Genomic DNA, 20,872 nt, shown 5'->3' with positions numbered 1-20,872 from the left:
CCAAACCCCTCCTAGTCTCCCTGCAGCCTCCTGCTCATCTTGACTTCTTGCTGCTCTAACTCTTGATTTATTTTGAGTCTGCTCTGCAATTCCATAGCCGAGCGATAAAAATTTCATCATTGAATCCAGTCTGTTGTAAATACATTAAGTGCTCTTTTGCTTAGTATCTGAATACAGGCAATATTATTTTAAAGGATATTATGCATATAATAATCTCATTTCTGGAAAATTACATTGTAGATAGGAACACAAGGAAATGTAAGAACTTGTGTTTGAATGTTTTGGAAAATGGGATATATTCTGAAATTTTGAAAACGTTTGTCAGTTTCATTTTCATTTTATATATGTGTATCTCCCATTTTTCTCCTTGAAAGAATCAATCATGAGGGAAATGTGATTGTTGTAGATTTGTCCTTAGTGAGTTTACTAAGTAGGTATACTTTGCTGTTTGATTTTGGTTTGGGGATTTTGTTGTTAGCTTTTAATCAAAGGGCAACCGTCAGAGCATTTTCATAAATAATTACGACATAGTAGAATACTCAGGTAGAAACAGGAAGTTATCTGATACTCTTTTATGTATAGTTTTCATAGTAAATAGGAAGAATAGTCAATCAATGTTTTAATCTCTTTGGAAGAAGTAAACCAATCCAAGCATTGAATGTACATAGTGTCTTCACTTACTCTTAGGAGATAACTTTATCTTACATTGATCAGAAAAGATTTACTCTCCTAAAACATCTCTAAAGTAAATATAAGACTTTGGTTTCTCATCAAAAACAAAGTTTATGTAAGGATGTAGAGTCTTCCAAGGTTAAACTGAAAAATACGATTTAAGTGTGAATGCCAGGCTGTCTTTGGGGAGTTAAATCACAGTTTTGCACTGGAGAAATGACTCATTTGAGTAAAGCATTTGCTGTGTAAGTGTCAGGACCCTCAGAGTTCAAATCCCCAGAGCCCATGTGAAGGTAGGTGGGTCTGGAGAAGACACAGGGCTTCCCTCGGCTCAAAGGAAAGGACCTGCATCAATATACAAGGTAGACAGTGACTGAGGAAGACACCTGATACCAACTTCTGGCTTACAGAGGCAAGGTTTTACATCTGCATTTGCACTCACATGAGCATGCACACACACATGAGCACATAGACATACACATGCACACCACACATGTGCACCTGATCTCCCTTTCTTTTGTATGTAAACAGTTATGATTATGCACATGGAGAATTACATCACATTATTTATCTCGAAAGCATTGTGAGGTGCCAGCAAGATGACTGAGCAGGTAAAGGCACTTACCTGCGTAAGCTTGACAGCCTGAATTATCTTGTCCTCTGACATTAACATACACACACACACACACGCACACACACACACACGCACACAAGCCCACATACACACAAAATAAGTAAATAAACATCTTTAAAAATAATTTTGAAATTTTATCAGGAAAATGTGCCCAGTCAGTAACGAGGGAAAGAGATGCACAGATTAGAAGGGAACAAGGCAGGCCCTCAGCTTGACTGCATGGCTATGAGAACATCGTCTGTGGTGATCAGCTCCAAATTGGACCTGTATTTCTACATCAGGAGAGGAGGAACTCAGGCAGGGGGAAGGAGTGACAGAGATACAATGGAAGAGTGTTGTGTAGTCAGATCTGTCAGAGGAGACACAACCTTTATTTACAATATAATTTCGGTCAGATACTATTGCTGCCAAAAAGGCCTTCATTTCTGTCCCAGCATCTCCCAGGCAGTTAGAATTTTGTGCATTCTTTTCTGTAAGACTTACGAGCAGACAATAGGCAGCAAAAATCAGACCTCCCTGGGAAGAATTAGGAATGAGAACTGTGTTAGGTCATTACTGGATAATCTATAAGTAATTTAAAAAGTACAGTTGAAAATAAAATAGATAAATGTTTACTCACAACCTGAAGGTGTCATGAGGCCAGTAGTAGCTAATGGGTTTTAGACTGTGCAAATTCATGTGAGATAAAATGAAGACATCACAATAAACAGTTCCACTTCTAGCTTTTAAGATACTGACTGACAGGTCTGGAAAGATGGCTCAGCGATTAAGAGCACTGACTACTCTCACAGAGGAACTGGGTTTGAATCCCAGCACCCACATGGTGGCTAACAACAGTCTGTAACTCCAATTCCAGGGGAACCAGTACCTTCTTCCGACCTCTGTGAGCATTGCACAACACGGGTGCACTTACACATGTACAGGCAATACATTTATAGACGTAAAATAAAAATAACAAATAAAATATTTTTTAAATGATACGTCTAATGGCTGGTGATGCAGACCTAAAACTAGGGGCCAGTTCTGCCCCTATTCATGGCAAAGATGCCGAGGAGCCTTTGGATGGACTATTCCCAATGTACAGTCTCCATCGTGTCTGAAGGTGGGGTCAATAGAAGATTATGAACAGCACTGCCCAAAAGGCTCAGGGTTCACTCTTTGAGAAGATGTGTGCAGAGAAGCATCAGTGACCTCAACTGCGCACAGGGAGGTGCCTCATCCAACTGAGTTACCTTTCAGAAGGGAGGCAGAGACAACAGCAGCAGGTAACTGAAGGATGCTCTCACCATGTGAGCAGCCCAGGCAGTGCTGCACTTGAAATCCCTTGGGATGTAAGAACCTCAGCATGTCTGCTCTGGGATACCATCAGCTCAGAGCTGAAGAGCTACATCTGCTGAATCTTTGATTTGCTTTCTGGGCTGCTTTTATTTTGTTAGAAGACAAGCATGTCTCCTCTAATGCACTCCCCCAGGAAAACCGGAGTGGATTCTGCTAAGAAAAATGAGCATCACACAAAGGGCTTCCCGAGGATAGCTAGTGGTCCCTAGCTAACATTAGCGGTACCTGGAACAAGGACAGTCAGAAAAGGAAAACGTCTGCCATTCACTAGGATGATGTGTAAGACTCTGAGAACAAAGAATCATTATTCATTCCAATTGCTGGGCATTTGAGGTCATGAAATCTGTCAGGCAACTGTGAGGCATTTCAAAATGCTGTCCATAGTAGTCACCTGTCTCAAGCATGTGACAATGGAAGTCATGTAGGAACTGGGGAAATATCAGGTCTTTTCACTTTTGTCATTGTTTAAAATCATCTTGATTAAAAACACTTCCCCTCCTCTAGTGCAAATAAGATTATTGTAGAAAAAAAAATCTCACTACAAAGGTATAAGTTCACGTAGGCAGGTCCAACCTACAACTCAGGGGCTCCATGTATCTCAAGATAGCTCTGAATACAGCCCCATACAAAATTATAAACTTACTTATAACATATAAATGTATAAAAAGCAACATGAATTAACAGTGTAGAATGTGGGCATTTCATCTCCAAAGAAGAATTGAGAAAAATCAAGGGGATGAACGGTCCTGGACAAGAGACAAAAAGCAACAGAAAAGCATTTCCCCTCATTCCTCTTGTATTTGTGGTTTGCCATCAGCCCTCACCTTGAAGGATTTATTTAAGCAATAAACATTTACTGAGCTCCAACTATTTGTTCAGCAATGGACAAGGGCTGTGCCACACTTGAATTTATAATAATGACATGGTCCTTGACCTCTTAGAACTCATGGTTTAACAAGAGAGGGTAGACCTATTTTTTTAAATTGTATTTTATTAGTAACAAGGTATAAAAAAAAGTAGAATGGGTAGTCTTGCTAGACAGAGATAAAATGATCAAGATGTTCTTCAAATGACAACTGATGTTTGGGGTTTATCCATGTCAACTGGTGTTTACCTGAAGGATTTATGCATTAGGGCAAATAGGATTATTCTAGAAAGAACGTTACTACAAAGGCATAGATTCACGTAGGCAGGTCCAACCTGAAGTCCAGGGGTTTCATGCACCCCAGAATAGCTATTATTGCAGATCAAACAAATTGTAAACTTAAACAATTAAGGATTTTTTTGTAACTCAGCTGCAGTTTTTGAGCATGAACATTGCAGTTGACAATGTTGTGTCACAATATCAAAAGGTTAGACACACCTGGCACTAGAGGAATGGAAGGGTGCAATATGTTCTAGTTATAGAAAGTTATGTGTTCCAATTAGAATGTATGGTATGTGTGGGTAAGCAGTGGGGGGAGAATGGATCAGCAACTCATGCAAAGCTGAGGCTATCACAGTAAGAAGCCCAAGTTCTTTCTTTGGAGTAATTCTGGAAACAGACAGACAATTAAGGCTTTTGCACCAAAGAACAACATGACAATGTAAAGAGACAATGAAAAGAAGACTCCAGACAAAGCAGATGAGGGGCCCAAAGTGGACCCCACAGCTTGGGAAAACTGTCTCTGGTGAGGTTTGGGATATCTTTGTTTGCTTTTAACATGTGCCTCTCAATAATCAATTGTACATATATTGCCATAACTTTAAAAAACAACGAAAAGCTACTCTGACAGTAAGAAAATATTCTTCCAATAGGACTATAGAGCCTTTTACTGATGACAGTCATTAAGGCAATAAATATTTTAGTAAGATATTACATTATAACATCTGTTCCATCAACAAACTTTAAAAACGTCTTTTAATACTATAACATGTGGAAAAAATAAGAGACAAAATGAGTTGGGTTTTTTTTAATGTTATTTGTATTTTAATTTTACCTGTGTGAGTGTATTGCTTGCATGTTTTTAAGTGTTATCGTGTCGTGCAATGCCCATGGAGGACAGAAGAGACTGTCAGATCCCCTGGAACTGGAGTTAAAGGTGGTTGGTAGCCACCATGTGGGTGCTGGGAATTGAATCCAGGTCCTCTGTCAGAGCAGCCAGTGCTCTTAATTGCTGAACCATTTCTCCCGCCCCCAAGAATTTGTTTATTAAGAAGGCAGAAGCCAATGAAATCTAATCAATAATCCTGAGTGAAATTGCGCATTCTTTGTGCGTGCATGTTGAGTCCATATGCTGAAAATGTCTTAGTTCTTCCCCATGTCCCCTTTTCTGTATATAAACCCATTCTTTAATGACACCTCATTTTCACACTAGGATCCTAATTAAAAGCATGTTGTTTAAAAATGTGCTTTAGTGATATCTCACGCTATAGAAAATTACTTATTTTTATGAAAGAAACGCAAAATATTGTTCAAACTTTTTTGCATCCTTTTGGAAACACTTTGAAACTAGGTAATTTTTGAAATTGGTGGGATTTTTTGTGCTGTTCAACTATCTCCAGAGGAATAAGAAGCCCAAAATATATCTTAAATGTTAAATGTGTGTAGGCAAAGATAAGGTATCTGTACAGGCAATTTACTGGAAATACTTTTCTCCCTCTCAACTTGTCAGAAAAGACCTGGTTTGTTTCCAAACTTTCATTTAGGTTTTTATGCCCTCTAGTGGCGGTTAGGATTTATGCAACTGTAAAATCATGTTTCCGTTTTCGCAGCATCTTTTGTGTAGTTGAGTTCGGACTCAGTATCAGCAGTGTATGACATTGAGGCCCCCTAACTGTTACAATATTGTTTATACACTATTTGAGCCATAACACTTTATGTGGTAATTTAGTTGAAATTAATAATTTAAGTGTTTTTTGGTTTTTTTTTTTTTAGCTTTGGGACCCGGTAGTAGAGTGATTGCCTAGCATGAGAGAATTCCATTCCCAGAAAAACGAAAGGAAAGCATAGGAAAAGGAAAAGGAAAACAACAAAACTCTGTTCTGAACAGTGATTTTGAACATAAACTATGAAAACATAAACTATTGGGGCTGGAGAGATGTCTCAGCGGTTAAGAACATTGGCTGTTCTTGCAGAAGACCCCGTTCGAATCCCAGCCACCCACATGGCAGCTAATGACTGCCCGTAACTCTGGTCCCAGGGGATCAGACAGCCTCTTCTGACCTCTGCGGGCATTGCACAACACGGATGCACTTACCTACATGCAAGCAATGCACGCATACACAATAAAAAAAGAAAACGTAAACTATTGTGGAGCTACATGATCCAGCTGAATTTTATTTATGACTTCCTTAAAAGCCTATTTACTTCTAGTTAAAACCTCTAGTTAGGGAGCAGAGTCTGCTAGGTTCCCTCCCCCCTTTTGTTTAATACTATCTAAGAGTGTTAATGTTCTAAAAGTAGGAAAAAAAAATTTTTTAATATACTTTTTGAAGAATGATAGTTCAGGCTGAAACAAGAGATAGCACACGCAATGCTTTGAATGATACGTGTGAAGTTCTCAAAAAAAAAAAAAAAATGCCTCAAGCTGTGCAAAAGAGAATGAGTGATTCTTCAGGCCAAAGAGGTGCCGACAAAACTCAGGGCAGACTTTTATGCAAATATTGGCTTCAAAATATCGAAAAGCAATCTTATCATTGTAAAATTAATATGAGAACCCCTCTGGCAAACAGGTTCTGTGCCACAAGCAGGTGTTATATGGCAACACTTTAAAAAGTCATTTGCTATTTGCAAACATTGCAGCTATACTATAAAAACTATCCATCAAACTGTGATCCTTCTAGATTGGAAGTTGGTGGCAGAAAATCCATGAAGAACAAAGCTACTGACACCCTAAGGGGTAGAATTATTAGTTAATAAGTAATCCAGTTTCCGGGTCAGAAGAAATTGTTTTTAGATCTCTTGGATTAGCTCTCAAGTCAAAAAAGAAAACCAAACACAAAATCAATAACACACACAGGCACGCACACAGAATCAGCTAATGGCTTTCAATGAGATATCATGTATATGACTTTTACCTAAAATTTTAAGAAAACAATTCATTTTTCAAATATATCTTTAAGTACTGCTTTTTGCCCATACAAAGTTGTTTTTAATTATGTTAGTAGTTGATATACATTATTTGTGGACCCAACATTTACCCTACCAACAGCATTCTCCAGGCTTCCATAACAACTGCATGGGCTCCATTCATTCACTTCCCCAGACCTGGCAACTTGCGACTTCAAATCATAGAAAAACAAAAAGAGAGGAGAGGTTGAGCATGTCCATTTCAACATGAGAATTTCCTTTTCTTTCTTTTGAATGAAGATTCCTTCTACCTTCATGATGGGTTTTAAAATGCATAATTTCTGTTTTCTGAAGTATTATACATGGAAAATAGATTCATAAATGAAAAGTGAAGACTTAGCTGGGTAGGTTTACCTAATATAACATTTTTCCTTCATCATGTTAATCTACTTGTGTATTCTTCAAGCCAGATGAACAGGAAAAAAAGAAATTATATAGATAAAGCTGGCAGTCTAACAGTATTGAGTTCAAACACTATGCTAGAAAATATTTCACTTTTAAGATCTCTAGAATTTCAAGAGAAATGCAAAATGGTAAAATTAAACAGATATCAATAAAATATTATTTACAATATGCTGTGCTTAAAAACTAGCAATATATTCAATCCTGTATCAATTTGATAATTTGAGGAGCTTAATGGATAAACAGATAAATCCTTAATAGGTAGTTATACATAGATAAATTAAATAAATTAGTGGAAATAAATTAAATATATAGAGAGTCATGTAAGTCCTTTGTCTGAATAAATCAAATTATACCATTTTGGCACTGAATAAGTAGACAAGAGTCCAGAATTCAAGGAATTTTCACGAAACTTTGAACAACATTTGAGACTGAAATCTTTGATACCAGAATTTAGATATTTTCTGATTTTGTTCATTCTCTACCCAATGTTATCATTAACATGTGACCAAAAATATCATTTAGCCAAAGTATTGTTGAGTATTGTACAAATTTAAAATTAACATCATTTTGTGAATGGGACCTCCATATTATCTTTTTTAACTGAAGTAAAGAAGAAAAAGAACAAGATGCTGTCCAGAGTTGGAAAGAGTATAAAGAAACCAGCATGGCTCCCCGGACACAGTGTATGTTGGAGGACTCCCCTAACACTGTGCACCTTGGAGGACTCCCCTAACACTGTGCACCTTGGACGACTCCCCTAACACTGTGCACCTTGGACGTCTCCCCTAACACTATGCACCTTGGAGGACTCACTTAACAAACACTGTGCATGTAGGGGGAAGAAGGAAAACTTAAAAGGAGCAGGGAGCTGGGCGTGGTGGCACACGCCTTTAATCCCAGCACTCGGGAGGCAGAGGCAGGTGGATCTCTGTAAGTTCAAGGCCAGCCTGGTCTACATAGTGAGTTCCAGGACAGCTGGGACTACAGGGAGACCCTGTCTCAAAAAGAAAAAAAAAAAAAAAAAAAAAAAAAAAAAAAAAAGGAGCAGGGAAAGGAGGAGTTGGAGGACCTGAACAGGACAGAAATAATGAAAGACAATATCCATGTATGATATTCACAAAAGTAAAAATTAAAAATGTTTTAGAAAGTGTAAGTGAAGCCTCTTTTCAGTAAAAAAAAAAATTCCATCTATTCTCTTCATAAAATTCTTGGGTAACTATTCTCTTACATTAACCCTTCCTTGTTCTCTTTTGGGGTTTAAATTTCTTTTTTTTTTAATGCTTCTTCCTCAAATATAACTCATGTTTTAATTGATTATTTTGTGTATTCCATATAGAACATCCTAAACAATCTTATTCAACTTTATACCTGCATCCTAAATGGCACCCTCCCATAACCAGCCCCCCCACTGAGCCCATATATACTCTGTCAACCCTGTTACTGTCCAATGTGTTGTCAGTGCCCCCAGCCATTCCCCAGTGCTAGTCCATCCACTGAGTCTAGTCAGCCCATCTAGAGTCCCTTGTTTTAGGAAGATCAGCTCTTCCTCATCTAACAGCATCAGTTGCGAACATTCCTTTAGATAAGATTGAAGTCTGCTGTTCATTTTCCCAGTTCTATGCTGGGTTACTGTCTGGGAGTCTCTTGGGCCACCCTGGCCAACAACTCAAAGGAAGGTATCTCCTGTCTGACATTGTTTCTTGTTATATAGCCTTTAGCTATACACATGGACTCTTAAAGAAATATACTGATCATTTTAATCTCTGGTTATACTTTCCTTTGGGATATTTAAGACCATACAGTTGGCCCAAATAAACCAACTTATTTTTACTCTTAAGGTCATTTGAGGAATTGTAACTCAGGGGTCACATGGGCTGGGAGGAGCCCCTGGCTCCTTTCTTTTACCAGTTCCACCTATGTGAAGATAAGTCAAAGGTCCTACTCAGTCCATGCTTCAACTTGGAAGCATGGAGGAAATGTTTCCTCGGTGTTGACCCTCCTCTTTGTAGACTGGACAACTGGTTCAAGTCCATCTGGTGGGGTCTCCATGGCCTCCTTGATCAAGAGGACAGGTGACTCACCACAGCTATAGTACATTTTGAGAGATGTTCCATAGTCCCCTTAGTCAACCTTGGAGGGCAAGGAGCAAAAACTGTCCTTTAAGTCCCCCAACCAGATTAGTTTAGGCCTCAGAGTATGTCTGTTAAACATCCAAGAAGGTTAGTTCCACTTGTCTGGTACTTTTAATTACGATGTGCTATGTAGATAAAGCTTAGACAAAAACCAGATGTTCTCAGATAAGCCTTGACTAGACATATATTTTGTTCCTTGAGCTAGTTGTATGTATAATTTGTCAGTAGGTTGTTGGATTAATTTGGTTCCCTCTGGTTTTGGTTTAAAAAAAAATAGCTAGGCATTATTTATCTCTCTCACTGTCTAACCCTCCCACCATAGTTTCTGAGTTTTAAATTTAATATTGATTTTATTTGATTCTAGAGGCTTGTTGCAATCTTTTCATATTTTTCTTAAGACAGCTCATATGCGAGCATTGTATTTACATTACCCCACCATACCTTATCCCCGCTTCAGTTCCTCCCATATCCATCCCACTCCCACTCAACTTTATGACCTTGTCCTTGATTAGTACTATTAAATATATACATATATATATTCACATGATACATGCATATATATATATATATATATGAGTCCAATTGGTGCTCACAAAAACATGTATTTATGGATTTATCGCTGACATTTTGATACTGAGATGTCATCTGGGAGTTTATCCCTGGAGTAAACTGGTTCTCTCTCCCTCAGAAGCCACTGATGGTCTGTAGCTCTTCCTCTAAGGGTGGGACCTTGGACATCTCCCCCATCCACATTTGGATGTCAACTGTTGTCACTCTGTGCATCTTGCTTAGGCACTCATATTGTTGGAATTTCATGGGTGCAACTTCCCTGTCATGTCTGTAACACAGTCTAGCAGCAGCTGTCCTATTCTTCTGGCTCTTACCATATTCTCCTCCCCTCCCTTCTACACAATGTTCCCTGAGCCTTAGGTATATGTGTTGCCTTATAGATATATCAGTTATAGCAAAGAACCCCAAGTTTCCTTATCCTATGTGTTTTGACAAATTGTGGAACTTTGTAATAGTTTCTGTTGGGGGAAGAAAATGCTTCTTTGATGAATAGGAAGACATATATTTATCTGGATATAAGTATTTAGAATAAAAAGTGTGTGGCAGTTATGCAGTTCTTTGTGATCATTTCACCAATTTTATTAAACAAAAAGAAAATATCCACATGATAAAGAGCACCACATCCATCTGTGATGGTTGACATTGCCAACTTGACAAAGTTTGGAATCAGGAAGAAACAAGTGTGTCTCTGAGGAATGCCCGGATTAGGTTAACTGAGGTGGCAGAACCCACCGTAAATGTGGGTGGACCATTCCATATACTGTGGTCCTAGACCACAGAGAAAGAAGATCTAGCTGAGCACCAGCATCTGCATCCCTCTCTGCTTCCTGACTGCAGACGCAATGCTGCCTTGAGCTCCTGCCACCAAGGCTTCCCCACCATAATGGTCTGTATCCTCAAACTGTGACCCAACAGAAAACTTCCTTCCTTAAGTTGCTTTTGTCATATTTTTGTTTCAGCCAAGAGACAAGTGACTAAACATAATATTTTAGTATAACCCTTTTTGGGAAATTGACTTTTGAAGACTGAAAGCATAATGTCAAATTCTGTGCCTAAACAGGAAAAAAATGAACTTATAACTACTGAGCTAGCAAAAATTTAAGAAAAAGTGGTGGCACACACACGTGATCGCAGAACAATGAAGGCTGAGGCAGGTGGAGTCTAAGTTCCAGGCCAAGCTGGGCTATACATAGTAAGACTCTGTCCTCAAAACAGAACAAAGATTAAAATAATGTAAGAATAAATGGTATGTTTTAGAGAGTATAAAGAAGAAAGTACCAACATATAATGAAGATGCCTGGGATACAGAAAATCACTAAAGGGCAACATTATTTGAGAAATGCTTAAAGTCTAAATGATTATGTAACCACAATAAGAGTCACTTGTTACACAGCTTTCTATGCTCTGCCTTCCTTCCAGTGTGTTTTAGATAGATATGAGTCCTGGAATCATGGTGATCCTCTGCTTCTTGCTATGAGTTGAGTTTGAATGCTTGCTAAAAGATCCTTTGTTGGCCAAGAAAAATCATTTGTTATTACAAGGAACATATTTTCCATCCCTAGGAGATTCTGTGCCCAATTCCAACTTCACAAATACAATGTACCTATTTCAACTTCTGTAAGTCATCCCTAAATAAGAAGACTAAATAGTTTAAAAATAGACATGAATCACACAGTATATTTTTTTCATCTTGCTCTAACACGTTCTGAATGATCAAATGTACTTAAAATATGTCAGAGCCAACAAGATGGTACAGTGGGTAATTGTACTTACCACACAAGCCTGGCAATCTGAGTTTGGTCTCTGGAACCAACATAGATGTGGAAGGAGAGAACTGACTCTACAAAGTTGTGTTCTGACATGCAAACGCATACCTTTCTACATACACTCACATACACTTCATGCACACACACACACACACACACACACACACACACACAATAATGAAACATTTTCTTAAAGATGAAAAAACATCAATAGCAGTCCATCTCAGATGGTAAAGGGAGTAAGTAAAAGAGCCTCTGGCAGCTTGCAAAGTGTTCTCTGAAACTGTGAGAGCTAGCCTTCAGGGGATGTGGCTTCCAAATCCTGTGTCTGAAGTATGTCCTGTCTTCAGCAATAGGGTCTTACCTTCAAATTCTGGGAAACAATCAAGGGCTGGCAATGGCCTATGTAATTTTGGGAGTTTCCATCAATGGTGTCAGCATGCACAAGACCCAGGCAAATTCAAGCAGATAAAAACTCAGCATAAAACTGTGGAAATGGGAAGTAGGCTCCAATCTTAACCAAAGAACTATTAGCAGATAATTATTGCTGGCTGAAAAAGAGCCGATCTTCTTAGAGGGAGGGACTCTGGATAGGCTGATTAGACCTCAGTGGATGAACTTGCACTGAGTGACATTGGGGACGCTAACTTGATTCAATAGACCTTAACACAAATGACAGAATGCATGAAATCCAGTGGGGGACTCCTGATGGGGAAAGAGGTATAAAGATGATTAAGATTAAGATGTTCTGTATGAAATACACAAAAATTAAATATGAAATTTGCAAAAAGATAAAGAGCTGCCCAAAAGGTCATGTACGCGGTTCTGAGGGAGCAACTGGCCAGCTGCAGTGGTCAGCTGGGTCAGGCCCTGTGTTTGTTGGTAGTCACAGAACCACAATGCCTGTTACACACACATCATCTCCTCTGCTTCTTTCTGCTCTTTCTTCATCTCCTGCCACCTATTGCATACCAGCTGTAACATGGGAAAGTTCTATCTCTACCCAAGTATACAGAATAAGAGAGGAATCCACCAGTGAATTTTGTTCCTTCCTCCTCACTATAATAATTTCAAATGCTTCCCTGCATTTACTGGATTGTGAAGGAATTCTGGTGTGAAAAAAATAGAGTTGAGTAAATATTAAATGTCTGTCATCTTTTTATCCTCATAGATTGATTATTCTAGACTGAATTTGTTGCATTTTAGCAACCTAACTCATCTTGTGACTTTTCTTTTTCTTTCTTTTCCTGCCCATGTATATGTGTTTGTGGTGTGTGTGTGTGTGTGTGTGTGTGTGTATACTGTCCCTGTCAAACCTAGAAGTTGATTTCAGGTGTCTTCCTCGATCATACTCTGCACTATATTCTGTGGAAGGTCTTCTTACTGAACTGGAGCTCCCAGAGTCATCTGACCTATTTAGCCAACTCTGCCTCCTGAGTGTTAGGATAACAGAAAGCCTGCCACACCCACTCAGCATTTACTTGGGTACTGGCAATTTGAGCTTGGGTCTTCAGGCTTATGTGGCAAGCACTTTACCATCCAAGCCATTTCCCCATCCCTAACTTTCCTTAATTTTCTGTAATGGTCTGAATTGTACTGGGCTTGCACAGAGCATTTGGAATGCAAAATTAATAAGCACTTATTTCTAAAAATCTCTTAGAGGGTGGAAATTAAAAGATTCACTTAGCTACTGTTTCATAAATTGTATTTGTAAAGGCTTACTTTAGGACCTGGAGAGATGGTTCATCAGTTACAAGCACTTGGTCTCCTACCCACCTGGTGGCTAACACCTGTCTGTAGCTTCAATTCCAGGGGATCCAACACCTTCTTTTCACTTGTGCAAGTATTGCATGAACATGGTATACTTACATGTAATCAAAACACCATACCACATAAAATAAAAATAGATAATTTTTTTTTTTGTCCTGTAGCCCCAGCTGTACTGGAACTCACTATGTAGACCAAGCTGGCCTTGAACTCACAGAGATCTGCCTGCCTCTGCCTCCCAAGTGCTGGGACAACAGGCATGTGCCACCACAATAGATAATATTTTAAAGGCATATTCAAATTAAATGGACTCAAAAGCTATCTTCTTTGGGCATTGTCGAATTTTATTTATTTTTCCTTTCTGAGAAATTTTGTAACTTTTAATTTATAGACATTGAAATCAAATCCACTGTCTTTTTGGAAAATAGTGTATTTATTATTTTTTGTAAGTCCACCCTTGTTGTGCAATGCCTGTGGAGGTCAAAAGAGGGTGGCAGACTCTGGAACTGGAGTTCCAGATGGTTCTTAACCATCATGTGGGTGGTAGCAATCAAACCCAGTTTCTCTGCAAGAACAGCCAGTGCTCTTAACAGCTGAACTGTCTCTACAACCCCAAATCCACTTTCTTAAAAAGAGTGTGTGTGTGTGTGTGTGTGTGTGTGTGTGTGTGTGTGTGTTAGCCTTCTCCAGGACCTATTGTACAATTAGTGCAAAGGAAAAGATGCTTATAAAATATGGTTAGGCATTTCGTGTGAACTGTGACCAATATACAAATTGTCCACCAAGCACACACTATTGCATATAAAGGAATGAGCTTTTAAGCCAATTGACCTATCTCTGTAGTGAGAAAGGCAGTCTATGCTTTTGTTTGTTTGTTTGTTGTTTTTAGCTTAAAGCATTTCACCACCAACATAATTTAAATTATGATGTATCTTCCCAGTTGGACACCTTGCACCATAGAGACCAAACATTCTAGTTCTTGGGTTATTTTTTTACTATAAATCTGAGCTTTTAAAATTTTTTCCAATTTCAACCCATTCTTGCCCAAATTTTTCACGTGGCCTAAGGTATACAGGTTATAAAATAGGTATGCAAATATTTTATGGATAATAATAAAGAGATTTACTTTAAAGCATTTTTGGTATAGAAATAATTTTACCATTTATTAAAGATTAAAGGAAATTTGTATGCTGAGGAAATGGATATGCTTGTTTATTTTTACATAAAAGATCAAATATTGCCTGAATATTTAAGATTGCAGGAATAACCCATCTTTGATGTTTTCCTAAGTTGATCAATGTTTTGATTCTGTAATCATCAATGTCGAGAATACTGCTTCACATAAATATGTAGTACAGAATTGAAGAAACATGTTTAGGGCCATTTCGTATACGGTTAGAAATTCTAATCCCAAGCCAAAATTCATTACATGATTTTTAATAAAAGTCAAGGCAATTTTTAAAGTCCAACATTCTAACACAATGCAATCCAAAGAGATGCTAATTTCATTCTTACATACAGAGAAAGGATAGTAGGAAAATTCCAAGTCTATTTTCTGTAATTAAATTTTGATGTTTCCATAAGATCAGAAAGCTTGCTGACCTTTTTATGGACAGTAAAGAAAAAAATACACTGCAATTCATAATATATAGCAGCTGAGGATCTAAGCCCAAATCTTTCAAACAAGATTAGGGGCTGCATGGTGTGCCCACATGTGCCACGCAGAGTGCTCAAGCCATGTGTTCAGAGCCAAGGTTAAGGTGAAGCTGTGCGATGCAACGTGAGCAAGTGCTGCCAGAAACATTTCAAGTTCATTATATGTTGATTTTGAATCAGTTTTTTATCCATGTGAGCCTTTAGAAATTTTTAATGTTGCCCAATTTTTTATAAACCCCTTTATTCAGTTATGCAACCCCATATATGACCACAACTCATCCTTTAAGGAGCTGTGCAATAATTAATGATGTATTGTCATCTGCTGTAGGAATTTGAGTGATAATGAGTTAGCTTAACTGCTGATTGCCTACAAACACTCACAGTAACTGTAGACTCAGGCCTGATCTGGGTCCTCAGATGCAGTGCCTCTCTCACTCCCACTAGCTTTTCCTTAGCCATTCCTCTGAAATTCCCATCTCCTTGCTGGTGTGCAAATGTTTTCTCACAAGAATAATGTTAGTAGGGGTGATCACTTCCTAGTGTACCCCTAAAGATATATTATTCCTTCCCAGGAATGAGCTCTTGGATAAACTCTATATTTAAGTAAAGAAGAGAAAATCTAAGCATTCAACACACCAAGAGCTTGCTTTATGCTATGGATACATAAAGTCAAACTTGCTCTGTCAAGTTAATTAAGAATGAAAAGTAATGACAGAATATCAGACTGTGAATATAGTTCAGTGACGTAGCCTTTGCCTGGTATGTGCAACGCCCTCGGTTCAAACCCCAGTTCCACAGAAAAGAAGAAAATATCATTATATCATATGTGGATAAAAACTATGAAAACAATCAAATGGGAAATGGCTGCAGAACATAATTAGAGAAAGGACTAGGAATACTGTGAACAAAGTAAATAGAAAATAACTTTTGGAATGGAGATATTGAAGTCCCACCTGCTGAATGACTTGAGATTGCACGCAAGGAAGAGGATAAATGGTCCACATGGCCAGAGGCCGGGGAGCATGGCAGAGGGTGGTGTGAAGTAACCAGGAAATAAATCATTTTGGTATTATCATAATCCCTTGGACACTAAAAGGATAAGTTTGGGTTTGTTTCAGTTTCAACTCCATTGTAAAGTTGAACTGCCAAGTTTTCATTTTTAAAATCACAACTCTATTCCATGAATTACAGTCTGCTAATGTGGAAAGTTTGGGTAAGATGCTATGGCCATGGACTGGTGGTCAAGTGGAGATTGAGTAAAGAGGCCTAAATGGGTTATAATTGACTTGATCAGAGGTGACAAGACTGGCTTGGAGATAAGATGTGACTAAGATGGGCCAGGGCAGGTCAGTCAATATTGGTGCTAATAACCAGGGGACTTATGGTTCTATTTAACTATAAATAATAAGCTTTGAAAAAACAGATTTCAGAGCTGCAGAGGAAGCTAGGCTAATAAGAATTACATTTTGTCTAGTTTAAGGTTTAATAGGTTCTCGGGCATCCAGGGTTAGAAGTCATTAGACCAGACCAGTAAGGGTAAGAGTCTCATTAGGAGAGACACTAAGGCAACCAGTCCTAATGAGAATATCAGCTACTTAGCAACAGTTTTCATCTGTGGGATTAATTGAAATCATCTAGGAAAATGGTATATATTGGGAAGACAAGAGAACTCAAAACTAAGATGTAAGTTGTTTAAAACTTTGAGGAAGGAAGCCAGAGAGGAGGAGGAAACAGCACCCAGTGAGGAAGAAAGTGGACTGATACTGAAAGTCAGGGACCACGGTGCCCCAAGAATAGTCAGCCAATCAAATGCAGGTGCCAAGCAGGTAAGGTTAGCAGGAGAAACGACTATCAGTCACAAGGGGAAGTTTTGGAAACCTTGCAAAGTTGGTCTTTAGAATAGTTAGCGGTGATGAAAGGAATGTGATGTGATGTCCTACTTTTTCCACTTAAATTTCATCACGCATCCAATATTGAAAAGTTAAGTGAAAAAGTCTGTTATTGAGACTATAAATTTCAGTATAGAAATGCTAACTATTAAATGAATGTAAAAAACGTGCTGCATTACATAAAAGGCAAATTGAAGACATATCTTGACATTATCTGGCTTAAAATGTTTTCCTATCAAAGAAGTTACATAATGTTAGAATCCTTTTCTATAAGGTTGAAAGGTATTTTTGTAGGTATATATTCATGATTCATGACTTCTCACTTTTTACAGTTTGAAACCTTACGTATTGTAGTCATGAAGAACAAATGGAAATACATCTAGAAAATCACTGTAACAGGTGCTGCTCCATGAATTGAAATAATTTTTTTCTGACACAGGTATGGTGATATGGTACCAAAAACCATAGCAGGGAAGATTTTTGGTTCCATCTGTTCCTTGAGCGGAGTCTTGGTCATTGCTCTACCTGTTCCAGTGATTGTGTCCAACTTCAGTCGGATCTACCACCAAAACCAACGAGCGGACAAACGGAGGGCACAGAAGGTAGGTGCTGAGCTCTGAAAACAAGAAGGAACATGGACTGCTTTCTCCTACAATCTTCAAAATTCTCTGGCCCTTCAATGCCAGGTTATTCTGTTCCAAAACAAAAAGCAAAAACAAGAAATTAGCTCAGTGGTTTAAAACAAAGAACTGTTTTGACAATGGTTAGAACTGCTGTAGATCCTGGCACACCTTATGCTACAGATTCACTGTCAACGGAGTATGAAATCTCATTAAGTAACCCTTGGGTAAGTTCCAGTGAGTTAATATGGCCACAGAGCATACTCCCTTGAGAATTCATTTTGTGTTCATGTCAGAGAGACTTTTCCTCTAGGGAAGCATTGTTCTTTCAGTCTTAGAGCTGTTTGCTTTTTCAAATTCCTACTCTCCCCCATTTTTGAACAAATATCCAGTTTTTAATTACCAGTGATAGTGATCATAAACCTTCCAGATAACATCTATTTGGAGAACTAATAAGCCAATAAGCATGATAATGTTAAAAGACTAAGAAACAGAATAAAGAAAAGTGCTCACTGGGCAGCTCCAGCAATACACAGGCACACCCTGAGCAAGAAGAGCTAGAAGGACTTGTTTCCGCTCCTTTCACCAGGCACCTGTATTCACTTGGGTGTCTGTGGCCACCCAGTTAAAACCCTGTACTGGGCACTCATACACACTGTCTAAAATAAGTTATTTTCCAAAAAGTAAAACTTTGCTGTTCTAGAAATCATTCCTTTCACATAAGCACTACTTATATAAAAACTACACACAGCACAAATCTGATTTTCAAAAGAAAGTCCCAATATGTCTTTATTTTTGCAAAGCTTGTCATGTGCAACAATAAAGAGGAACATTTTCAAAGCCTTTTTGCCTAGATAAATTTAAAAACAACAACAAAATTTTGATGTTGTAAATAAAGTTCATGTTCTAGTTTGCTTTCTGATGCAGTGATAAAACACTGACCAAAAGCAACTTAGGGAGGAAAGGGTTTAGTTCATCTCACACTTCTAGGGAACAGTTCATCACTGAGAGATGCCAAGGCTGAACCCTGGAAGCAGGAGCTAACAGAGTCCACAGAGGAACGCTGCCTGCTGGCTTGCTCCTCAGGCCTCCTTCACAGCACAGGTCCTCCCATCTAGGAATGGCACCGCCCACAGTGGGCTGGGCCCTCCTATGTCAATTAGCCATCCAGGAAGTGATCCACAGACACAGGTCAATCCAATGGAGGAAATTCTTCAGCTGAAAGCCCCCCTCCCAAGTGACTCTAGTTTTCATCAGGATAAAACAAACAAAAAACACAATAAACAAAAACACAGTGCAGTACTCTCCTTGAAAAGTATGGTTTATGAATGCTTCTTGGTATTTTCAAACTATTGTCTACATCTTAAACTTACAGAACGCATGTGGCTACTAGACAAATTGACTTAATAAAGCCAAATATAATAACCAAATATAGTATGTCCATTAAATAGCCCATGACCAATAAACTGAGCATAATGTTCTAACAAGAACATGTATATGAAATAAAATAAATTACCAAGAGATGTTTCCTATTTTGTTTCCTATGATATTGAAAAAAGAAGAGAGAGTACACTTCCATTAGGCTAAGAAAATTTACATTAATCTGGGTATAGGACCAGAGTAATTCGACTAATATCCAAGGTACACAAAAATAACCAAGTAATTCAGTGAAGCAAGCAGTGTATTCAGTAAAAATTCAATAAAAGCAACTTTCAAATGAAACAATTAAAATAATATTATGAAATTGTTTTTTTAGATCAGATTGTCTGTGTTTAGCCCCACGGTCAACTCCAAACTGAAGCAAGCAGGAAACATACAGGGCATGCACGCAAGGAAGCGCCCTTTATAAACACTGTCAGAGGAAACTTCAAGGCTCTGGCCTTATTAAGTCCTCCTTCTGCTTTTTCTCCCTACCCCCATCTTTAGAGCTAATGCATCATTTTACCCACTTGCCTCGGTCCCTGATAGCCTTTACTTCAACCTGACAGGGGAGTGAAGACAGACATCAAATGTGATGCTCATTCACTCCCACTATTGGTAATTGTATCTTACTAGATTTATTTTCCACTCAGTCATCTGAAAAACAGTCAGGAATAGAGTTTATTTTCCAGAAATAAATCTGATTTGATACACCAGAAGGAGAGGTTGATATTTTTGAAGTCAGAAACTATCCTGCTTTAAAATATGAATGAGACCACATAGTCATCTGCATATTCAAAGCTAACTGCATTTATCATGCAACAATGGTAACTATAAGTTAATAATGCTAAAACAACTGTCTATTTAGGGTTTCTAGGTTGTCCCAGTAGCTTTTAATGTACCATTATAATCACAGTCACTATAATCACATAAGGTGATGTCATTATATCATTTTTAGAGAGAACTTGCACATGAGCAAGCGCACAGCTATCAATTAAAATCCAAGACCAGAAAACTTTAGCACTATTCGATCTATGAGCCTCCTAGTATTTTCATACATATCGGCACGACTTTGCCTCTCTGATGCCTTCTTGCATCTTTGCATGCTTACCTTTCCTAGCTGTGAGTTCTCTGGCTGACTGTTCATTTCACTCGTAGTTCCACTAACGCAAACCCTGCACTGCTTCTGCCAAAGCTGCCCTTTCCAGGATTACCCAGCCGGGGATAGGACTGTCTACAACAGTGCCTTCCACTGTCATCTTGTTGCTCTGTGGCTCTGGCTTGTTTAATTTCTAGGGCAGCTCCTTTCCTTAGTGGAAACCAATAAACTCCTTCAAAGCTGACAAAGCTTCATATACTAAATCCACATGGAACATTTCAACCTTAAATGAAAGAAACAAACTGTGAGTGAAATGCCTGGAACTCATGGTTTTGGCAGGGAGTGTGTGGGTCAAAATGTGAGGAGTAAGGGATTGTCTCAGATTAGTAAGAAGAGAGATGTTCTTCTAATCACTCTTAGGTTGCCTAGGATACCTTTATTTTTCTAAGTATTAAAAACATTTTGTGATTTGATAATGAGATGGTTCAAAACATTTACTAAAACCTCATCCTGCTCTGCAATTCTCCTTGCCAAAAAGCTGTTATTTTGCACAAGGTGGTGGATGTCGGGGGTTGGAAAGAGTGTTCCCTTTTAACCTCTCACTGCACAACCAGTATTGCTAAGACTGTCAAGCTGAGTAGATCATCAGTAAAGTGATGTTAAAATAATTCCCTTCACTTACACGCTAGAGCCAAGGACATAATCACGAGTCGTAAAGGCTAACATTCCACAGGTATTTGATGTGGCACTTCAGCAGACAAATGAAATCAATTAACTCACAGTATCAAGGCAAA

General features: G+C 38.4%; 1 protein-coding gene across 2 annotated transcripts in view; it reads left to right on the top strand.

Moving 5' to 3' along the window:
• The window catches only part of Kcnd2 (potassium voltage-gated channel subfamily D member 2), a 553,215-nt gene that overhangs the window by 519,666 nt on the left and 12,677 nt on the right, over nt 1–20,872 (top strand). For both annotated transcript variants that reach the window (XM_017797110.2, XM_008828887.2), the window contains exon 2: nt 17,380–17,542. In XM_017797110.2, the coding sequence (XP_017652599.1) occupies nt 17,380–17,542 (163 nt within the window). The remainder of the gene's footprint in view (nt 1–17,379; nt 17,543–20,872) is intronic.

Source organism: Nannospalax galili, unplaced genomic scaffold (genome assembly GCF_000622305.1).
Source record: "Nannospalax galili isolate Female #2095 unplaced genomic scaffold, S.galili_v1.0 scaffold413, whole genome shotgun sequence".
NCBI classification, from domain to species: domain Eukaryota; kingdom Metazoa; phylum Chordata; class Mammalia; order Rodentia; family Spalacidae; genus Nannospalax; species Nannospalax galili.
The sequence above is the reverse complement of the archived record's forward strand: the minus strand, read 5'-3'. Positions and strand labels throughout refer to the sequence as shown.